At 37.9% G+C, this 10,000-nt stretch overlaps 1 protein-coding gene across 2 annotated transcripts in view; it reads right to left on the bottom strand.

The window, feature by feature from the left end:
* The window catches only part of LOC138044040 (bridging integrator 3-like), an 11,724-nt gene extending 3,153 nt beyond the window's left edge, over positions 1 to 8,571 (bottom strand). For both annotated transcript variants that reach the window (XR_011131381.1, XM_068890633.1), the window contains exons 1-7: positions 8,457 to 8,571; positions 7,641 to 7,702; positions 6,865 to 6,944; positions 4,228 to 4,281; positions 4,003 to 4,043; positions 3,332 to 3,392; positions 1,164 to 1,244 (exon numbers count right to left, since the gene is read on the bottom strand). Coding sequence is in view for 1 of the 2 variants with exons in the window: in XM_068890633.1 (XP_068746734.1) it covers positions 1,164 to 1,244; positions 3,332 to 3,392; positions 4,003 to 4,010 (150 nt within the window). In the remaining variant the exon portion in view is untranslated. The remainder of the gene's footprint in view (positions 1 to 1,163; positions 1,245 to 3,331; positions 3,393 to 4,002; positions 4,044 to 4,227; positions 4,282 to 6,864; positions 6,945 to 7,640; positions 7,703 to 8,456) is intronic.
* Between the last annotated feature and the right edge of the window lie 1,429 nt (positions 8,572 to 10,000).

Genomic DNA, 10,000 nt, shown 5'->3' with positions numbered 1-10,000 from the left:
CGTGAAAACTATTTTGGTGTGTTTCACGAAATAACCTATTTTACCATGGCAGGACGGTTAATGACGAACTGTGCGCGATATTTATACTTCCATCAAGGAGAAGCAGAAGGTCATAACTTGAAGTGGGAAAAGAAACATGCCGTCACTAATACTACCGATAAAGTCGACATTAAACAGATATCTGATATATTTCATGGAAATCGAACAAAGAGGGAAAGCACCCCGGGGTGGGGGGGGGGGGGGGTACTTTAGGAATTTCTGGGTGGGGTGCCGCTGGGACCCTGGAACCCTTAGCCTATACCAGAGCTAGTTCAGCTGAATTTTGCTACCCTATACTAGGGTAAACTCCCACCGATTTCCGTCTAAATACCGATGCTTGACAGTTAATAATATCAAGAAGAGTTTCATGATAGCCATTTATCGACACTGTTGAGGCTGAGTTGCGTAAACTTAAACTTTGCCGACTCGATGTTTTTATATTTTTGAGCGGGAATTTCTGGTTTCCTTAGTCTTGATAAAATCTTCAAGCGACTGGTCAGTTTCGTGAAAAATGATACCCTATTCTAGACCCAAACGCTCTGATCTATATACCCTATGCTAGAGTAAACTGCTTGAAAACCATACCCTTTACAGCGGCACATACCTATATAGCCCATATATGGCAATACCCCCCCCCCCCCCCCTCCGGGGAAAGCACGCCATGAAATGTGCACGGCATTACAACAGACTAAGATCTCGGCAAAAGATCCGCGGAAAGCCTTCGAGATCTTTGAAATACCTTTAGCATGAAATTAATGATGCTCAACGATCTTCGCTACAATCTTTGAAGATCTTTTTTTTAACAAAGATAAAGATAAATATATTTCCCCCCTAGATACACTTTCGAACAGACAGATAGTTACCGCTATGGAAGACTGAAACTGTCGGCCAACAGTCGGTCCACAGATGACCGACAGTTGGTCGACTGTCGGCACATTGGCCGACTGTTGGCCAACTGTCGGCCGACAGTCGGTGGAGGTGTGCTGTTCTTTACTGTTAACCTGAAGGTAAGCCGACTTCAGACACCAATCTAAAACTGTCTTACGTTTTAAACTTCAGAACAATATTTTCCCGTTCTTCACGAATTTTTTTTTACATTCCCTAATTACATGTTAGTAGGTTACCGCTTCCAATTTGGCCTGATTTTGAGGCGTTTTCTCTCTTTCTTGTAACTTCAGCACTTTGGCTTGATACTTCTGGTAATCCTTTAAAACGGAAAGGTTAATTTTTTGAGAGCTTACAGAAGTCAAAATAATGCATGTATAATATCATTCATGGAAAGTTCATTCTGGGCATAGTCAATGCATTGAGATGGTTATGAAACTCGACAAGTGTTTTTGTTTCATGTTTTTGTCTGTATTTTTGGCTTTGACGGTACACAAAACACACCTTTATTCGGGAAGATAACCAATCAAATCTTTCGATTGTGCACTGTCACGGTCAATTCAACATCGATTGCGACAACCGTTGTTCTCGCTTTTGAAGGTTCTAAGGTTTCATACCCAGTCCCTCGATTAACTATGTTCTGGGTCATGGGTATGGCCTTTTATATTTATTTCAGATGAACTTAAAATTCGCAAAAATAATTTTTCACCTGTTGACGGGTGTAGCCACTGTAGCATACCCCCAAATTTTCAAAGTCCAAAACCACACATCGGATAAAACATTATGCAATTTAATGGCTACCAATAACAAGCACTGAACTACCAGAACCCGCAAACATACAAATACCAAATGCTATTTAAGGCTCGGAAATACGAGCAACATTTTTGGCAAACTTGTCGTGCAACATTGATGCCGTGCACGTTGTCATAGAGCGATGTTGCACGTCCTACCACTCCCTTCCCCAAAGTGTCACACAACAAAAATTATTGTCTCAAGTTGCAAAAAACTTGTGCAAAGTAGAATCTCGTTCAAATTTTTTTCATTTGTAGCACGTTTTACCACCTGATGATGATGATGATAATGATACCTTTATTTAAGTGTCATAAAAGGATTCTAGTACATTACAGTACTAATTGGGGACACTCAACCAAGCTAGTTGAAGTAAAGTAAAATTATCCTAATTAAGACTTAAAGAATCTAAAATTCCTAAAAAATTAATATGTACAATTTATATCAATTTAATCAAATAAAATTTTAAAACATTATGAAAATTTATATATCATATTAGGTATTGCAGAGATGGCAAGAGGCACAGCTACTGTTGTCCAGTGCAGAGATATCTCTACAGTTTATCATTCGTTTGAAGTCTTTCAGAGTTGGTGCACTTCTCTCAGAGTTGGACAACTTGGACCTTAACATTGGGCCCAAGTATCTGATGGAGTGCCTTCCATACTTTATAGTATTATATCTTGGAAGGATAAAATCTGAGTTTCGGAAGCTATATGGCTTTAAATCATTTCTTTTGAAAATGTTTTCAAAGTAACCTGGCACCATTTGATGCTTAACCTTGTACATCAGAAATAATAATTATATCCTCCACCCTTCTTTCATTTAACGTATCTACATTAGCCCTTTTTAAAAGGTCTTCATAAGATCAGGCCATGTCCAGATAGATTAGGCATGTAGCCCTTTCCTGTATCCTTTCTAATTTACGTTTATCCAAGGCCCTGGCAAAATGCCAGGCAAAATTATTCATGTTAGCGAATACTTGCATCAATTACTTTTGTTGCATGGAAAGTTGAGGAAGAGAGTGGTAGGACGTGCAATATCGCTCTACAACTTGCATAGCATGAACGTTGCGCGACAAGTTTGGCTAAATGTTGCTTGTGTTTCCGCATCTTTAGGTCACATGACAAAGGCAAATAATTCAATTTAACAGGAAAAATACCTTAAACCATTATTTATCCAAAATTAAGATAGTCTGAAGCATGAGTCCACGCATCATCTAGGGAGCTTTGAAAAACCAGGTCACGATATTTGTTACATTTCTGATACAATTTAGAATTTTTAAAAACCTGGAACTGACTTAACAGAAGAGTCCTTAATGGGGGGGGACATACCGGTAGTTTTTGACCGCTTAACCCACTGACACCTCGAATGCCTAAGGACAAGGATGTCCCCAGTTGACGAGATAAATAGTCTGGCGTTAGACAGAGTAAAATCTGTTAAGTCTCACACCCAGGAGTCAATCGGTTAACTTTTTCTTCCCAAGAGTGACATTAAAAGATTCTACAATGTCTGATGCCAGATGTTTTACTCATCAACCTAAGTGGTGAAAGGGTTGACAACTTCTTCGTCCACTCAGATATTACATGCCCTTTAATCTCAGTGTTATTAGAATGTGTACCTGCAGTGCTTGGTCTCTTCGTTTTATTGCTGCATTAACACTGGGAAACACACCACTGAACCTGCATAATTTTTAGAAACCATAAAATTTTTAGGTGTACACTGTTTCTTACAATCATAGTTTCAAGAAATTCTTTGGAGATCTACAAGGTTCAAAGTTAATTTTGAGTATGACTGTTGTGATATACAAGTCATGTAGATTACATATTACTATTTACTCTACTAAAAACAATTAAGAATTGAAAATCATCAATGTTGATGATAATGACAATGATTATTTCTCAAATTGTCTCAGCCTTAATGGTTGATGGTCAGACTCAAAACTCAAGAACATTTCTCAAGACCTTTGCAGAGGGAAGTACATTTGAAATGCTGCTTTCTGGATGAGTTCTTATCTTTGCTGGAAATAAGATTGTCACAGAATACTGTTAATCGCTATTACTGTTGTTGTTGTTGTCGTCGTCGTCACGATCATCATCATCGTTAAAGACCCACCTGCAGCAGACAGGCTTTTTGAACATTTGTTTTTGGTATGGAAATTCACATTGCTCATTGCAGCGATCTGATTGGATGAATTTCAGCTTTGGCTGGATTTCCATGTATGAAAATTGTTCCACAACATGCAAATTATGGTTGTCGGTTGATAGTGGGCCTTAAATTACAATGCATTACTTTTTCATGGGTTCTGCAACTGTCTTCTGATTCCTTATCACCTGTAAACAAAGAAAGACAAAACACAAAAAAACAGGTAGCTGTCATTTTTAGCTCCTAGCAGCCAACCATGGGCTAGCCACGCCACTACTTTATAAATCTGCCAGTAACTGTGAAATAATCATTTAATCTCTTGATGTTTTTATAATTTTTACTCAAATAGAGAGGCTTTGGAGAAACACTCACCAGTTCTTGTCTTAACTCATCCAGCCTTTCAGCACAAACTGCATATTCTTGAAGCTAGCACAAGAACCAATAATTATTGTTACTGGACATCTTATTAAGACCATCATCTTATGACAATAATAGATTTCTTTCCAGTTTAAATATTTGTTACTATTGATAACCCTGGAGTTTTTAACAGAAAAAACAAACAAAAACAAACAAGCTAGTTGTCTTTTCATTCACAACTCATTTTTTGGTCACTATCATGTCTAGGAACAACAGGAAAAGAAGGGAACTTAAAGCACAGTTTCATTTCCTGTCACCTTGGGCTCTACTCCAGACCTTGAACTCATTTTATGTAATTTATTTATGCCTGAGACTTACTGGCTTTTATCTGTCTAATGCCACATGACTTAAGTCTTCAAAGGGGGCCACTTCATGGAAGAATGGTAAGGTAAAAAGGTGAAGTAAGCTACAAGCCTAGAAGGCCCACCAGGCCGGCGCTTATCTCCGGTTTCTCTAGCATGAAGCGACTCTAGGAGTATTTCTACTCCCCCCTTTGATGGGATGCTAGTCCATCGCAGGGCTCCCCCCTGCATTAAATACACCGGTACCCATTTATACACCTGGGTGGAGAGAGGCACCGTGGGAGTAAAGTGTCTTGCCCAAGAACACAACACAATGTGCCCAGCCAGGACCCGAACCCGGACCACTCGATCCGGAGTCGAGCACACTGACCATGAGGCCACCGCCCCTCCCATGGAAGAATGGGTTGATCCTTCAACCCTTACAATCCGGAGTGAGACTTTTAGATTTTACTCTGATGGCAGATGATTACTCTTCAATGGGGGGCCGCTTCAGAGACAAATGGATTGGGTTAATGCGACATAGTTGTTCAGTGAGTGATTAACCCATTGACTCCCAGGGGCCAGTTGTCTGGCCAGTTCAGGCTGGGTTGGGTGTCAAAAGGTTAAATAAAAATTTTATTACTGGGTTGCCTTATAAGGCAACCAGTCGAGGTCTGCGTTTAGTTTGTTTTTCTTTTTTTTCTTTTTTTTTCTTTTTTTTTTTTTTTTTTTTCCGTGTCGGTAAAAGTCTTGCCTGTCACTCCCCTGGTAAGTGGTGTCTTTGTGGATAGAGCCTTCTGCGCGTATTTTCGTAGGATCGAGAGGGTAGTGGAACTGCGTAGATTTCTCTGGTGGACACAGTAGAATCATTAACTTAGCCTGCAATGGCGTCGAAAGTCATGCAACGCGAATGGAGTTTTAGTGGATCCTTAAACAAAATATACCCTTATGGAGCTCAATAATGGAAAGTCAGTTGGATAAACTAGGCATGAATCTCAAAAGCGACGAGTACTGGACTTCGACAACAATCTATCGCCCGTCGAGACGAAATCAAAGTGAGCAGTATTTACCTGAAGTACAAGGTAATTTGACACAATTGAGTTTGTTGTCTTCACGCACGCAATGAAATAGGAAGAGGTTTTCGCCTCTAAGAGCAAATATGTTGTTTGTCTCAATAAAACTTTCGCTGGAAAAGGATTCTGTGGTATTTTCTGCCTTTGTGAATTATAATATCATGTTGTGTATTGAATTTTCGAGCTTAAGGTTGAAATGTGATATGCGAGAAGTTTTTTAGTTTTGCTCTGTAAGCGGGAAGGGTTCACAGGCCTGTTGAAAGCGTGCTCGAGTTTCAACAAAATGAGCCCCAAAATCAGTGAAAACTTGTGACGCAGATGAATAATAAAGTAGCTGCTATTTCCAAAATGATGGAATTACCTGGTGATAATAACGTCGTACGCGTCTTGGAGAGTAAATTTTGACTTTGCATAAACAAGAGTTGGGCGATTGTGATCTTTGTTTTGACTTCGCTCATTTCATTGTCAAACTTTATAACACTTGACAGAAAAAGAAACTTTTTAAAAACCCGGTATCTTGCCATCATTTGACACAGATGCTTCACTGTTTGACGAGTAAACATGCAGCGGTAACGTAATCACGGCGCCCGCTGAATTCCGGCCATGTCACTTTTCGATTTTGCAATTTACTTGAACGTAGCAAAAATCTCCCAAAATGTTTGTCGCTGATCGTAACTTTTTATATTCTATATTCACGGTTCAAAATTAATGTTGTTTTGATGTCGTAATATTTTATTCTCGATCGACCGTCCGGAAACTTCCTTCTGCTCTTTCTGAAAACTGTGTATCAATAGTTATTTGCTTTTTCATCAATATTTGTTTTGCATAAAGCAAGCTAACAAGATCTGTACCTTGCTGAGTTCGCATTTGTTAGAGTTAATAGTATTTTCGGTCCGATGCTTCTGTTTTAAGAGGGGTACATTGTTTCGGTCTCCCATCCAAACACTAACCCCGCCCGGCAGGGCTTAACTTCAGTGAACTTTAGTATTAGAAAGCCTTCAGATGCTCAGAGGGCACACTTGTGGTAAAAAGAAGTTGTGAGGGAACTTGAAAATTATCAACATGTCAGCCCAGAAGCCAATGTTTCTCGCTTCTCTTTTATTTGTTATTCTTCAGAGACTGGAATGCTGTATTTCAATACCACACAATTCAGTGCCTTCTGATTTTCTGTAGCACGTACCACAGGCAACCCAGTGTATGCTTCACAGAAGCATCTCGTTTATCATAAAGTTACTTACTGGCTCCCTAAACAGGTCATCTTGTGAAACAGGACTTGTTGCAAGATCTTGATAAATTCTCACTTCAGCTTTTGACAATGCTTTAAAAATGGGGGAAAAAGGGAAAGGTGTTTTTAGCCATAATTATTTTTATCTGGATTTAGTGGATGCAGAGCCATTCTGTGGACTACAATAATAATTATTATTCCAAACTAGGTTTTACCATTAAAAGGCCGTATACCAGTATACATATTCCTCACAAGTGGAATACTTTTATTTTACTAATTTTCAGCAAAATTCATTATTGCAACCAAACCTTGAACAATTTATTGGCATGACAGCACATATCACTTTTCCAAGTATCTATATCATTTTCCAAAATTGTTATACAAGTTTGTAACCTTCAACAACTTTTAAATGAACCAGCAGGGGAATAAGCTCATCTCCACCACATCATTAAATCTCCTATGATACACGGAAAAAAACTGGTTTGAAGAGGTTTCAATTGGTGGCTTTATTCATTGGATTTAAATTTAGCCAAAATTTGACAATTTTAACTGAAAATCTAAAGCCATTTACATGTTTATTACAGCGGTTATCAGTCACATGCGCCCCTCAACTACATTGCTTTCATATTTAGAAAGTAAAATTTAGGGTGTTGTCAATCAAATGTTTCCATGACAATAGCCCTGTTCTCTTGGCGGCAGTTGAATTTGTCATGGAAACATTTTAACCTCGAATATGAAAAAAATGTTGTTAAGGGGCGCGTGTGACTGATAACTGCTGTAAATTCTCACCTGATAGAGCTTCTCCATATTTTTTGGTATCTTTGTAAATCTTCTTTGTTGCTCCTTCCAGTCTGAATTAACAATAATAATTTACAAGTTAAAAATAAAGGCTAAAAGTAATGCCAAGTGCCTGGAATGTAATACTACAGCATTAGCTCTAACATTCTTGGTGTCTACTGAAAAACTGTCCACTTTAACCCCCCTTAAGAGTGACACAAGTAAAAAATTTTCACCTGTCTTATCTTAGATGATTTTACTTGTCAATGGGAGCTGCTTCAGAGGTAGAAGGGTGAATGGTTTTGGACAATCTAATTTTCTAAAATTACATTAAATTAAATTAACTTCAACTTCATTCATTCAATTCAATGAAAGGGAAGAATAACACAGGTTATCCCATCAAGGGTCTCCACCTGCAACCGGATGTAATTGGCTGAGAGTCGATTTTGATGGGGGAGGAAAACCAGAATACCCAGGAAAAAACCCTCAGAGTCAGATTGAGATTGACTAAAACTCAGCCCAAATACGACCTCGGGGCCAAAAGTTGAACTCAGGTCGCAGAGGTGGAAGGCACAGTCAATAACCACTAAGTCATCCTGACTCCCCTAATCTAAATCTTAATGACACAACAGTCACTAAACGAATGTATTGATAGGAGGACACTACACCATAAGCTGCTATACAACTCACAAAATTAACCATGTTTGCTAACATTAATGTAATGTAGAGTCATGAATACTTTGTCTAACTGTCAACAAGGCTGGAGTTAAAGGCAAACTGTGGAAGAAGCATACAATGTATTTTGCAATAGTAAAGAATCTTACTTACTGGTTGAATCTTGCCACCTCTCTCTCAAATTCCCTATCCCCCTATAAGAAACCAACAGAGTGTGCAATTTACCATCTTGAAATAACTAAATGCCAGTTTGAGGTCAGAAAAAATTCCATTCATAGATGTTGCAATTAAAATTTTTCCACGGTTAAAATTTTTTCAAATTAGTTTGTACTTTAATTTACTTACCTTTGTTTCATATTATGGTCACATTACATGTATGTCTATAAGCAAGGCTGCTGCCTAAGACAATTTTTCCGGAGCCCTTTGGGCTTCCAACATTAAAAATTAGTAGCCCGAGTCATTTTTCAAGAGCCCAGAATTAATTAAAAGTGAGGATGAATCACAGTGATAAGCTAGGCGGCCATTCGGGCTACTCATTCAGAAATTTGGTCGCCCGCACTCGCAAGTAAGGCGCCCCAGGCGACCGGGTGACCATTAGGCAGCAGCCTTGATAAGCCAAAGGAAAGTAAAAAAATCACTACAATAAGTTTGAAAAAAAATTTTAAAACCAAGGAAAAATTTTAACTAATACAACCTTGCCACTTACAGGTATCAACTTTACACTTCCCTACAAACAGCTAATCAAGTCTTTTTCTACTTAGTAACAAAATACAAAAAATATGGCAGCTGCAGTGTGTATAATATCAAGATTTACATTCTCATATCCTCACCCAGAGGGTGCTGTATTTTCTTCTTCTTACTCTTGATTGCCTTCCATAGACAGCTTTAAACATCATTTTGAAATATTGAAACAAAAGTTTCAACTTTCAAAAATAACAAACACTGCAGCTAAAATCCTCATACAAGACTGCGATAAATAAAAGTGATTTTAAAAAGAAAACATTTCCTTGACATGAAATTAAATGCCCACAAGCTTTGAAATTCTCCTTCAGCTTGAAAAGTTGTCTTTTTACAAACAAAACTTCGGTACGGATGAGACACAAAAACTACCAAATTTGAACCAAAAATTATTACTCTGATAATTGGTTAATTAATAATTAAAAAGGTCATTGTTTTCAGTACCAGATGTCTTATAAACCTTGTGTTTTGTCAAATCAAATTCTGCCAATCAACTTTCTTGTTACATAAAAGTATAAAAATGCTCAAAATGCAAATGTGCAAATCAATAGTGTGAAATCATCAAGTACTTATAATTAAAAATTATACAAAGATTGCTGCACTCCATTATCTTTGTCTACTATGAAAAACAATACGATATTTGAAATTCTTTTACACAAAAATTGAAATACAAGAGTTGGTAACAAGTTTTTTTCATGTTATAAATTATTAGTTTATAGACACAAATACTTAATCACTTAGTAACAAAGGAGTTTTCCCAAGTTGCTTTATTAAAATATATCAAAACCTAGAGCATGGGGCATGGCAAAATGAAATCTGGGAAGTTTTTTGTTACATTCCAATTCTATATATTATGTTAGGATAGTAGTTTACTCCATATCAAGGCTGCTGTCTAACGGTCGCCCGGGGCGCCTTACTTGATTCATCCTCACTTTCATATAAATTTGATCCCAGCAAGA

The sequence above is a fragment of the Montipora capricornis genome, chromosome 3 (genome assembly GCF_036669925.1).
Source record: "Montipora capricornis isolate CH-2021 chromosome 3, ASM3666992v2, whole genome shotgun sequence".
NCBI classification, from domain to species: Eukaryota; Metazoa; Cnidaria; class Anthozoa; order Scleractinia; family Acroporidae; genus Montipora; species Montipora capricornis.
The sequence above is the reverse complement of the archived record's forward strand: the minus strand, read 5'-3'. Positions and strand labels throughout refer to the sequence as shown.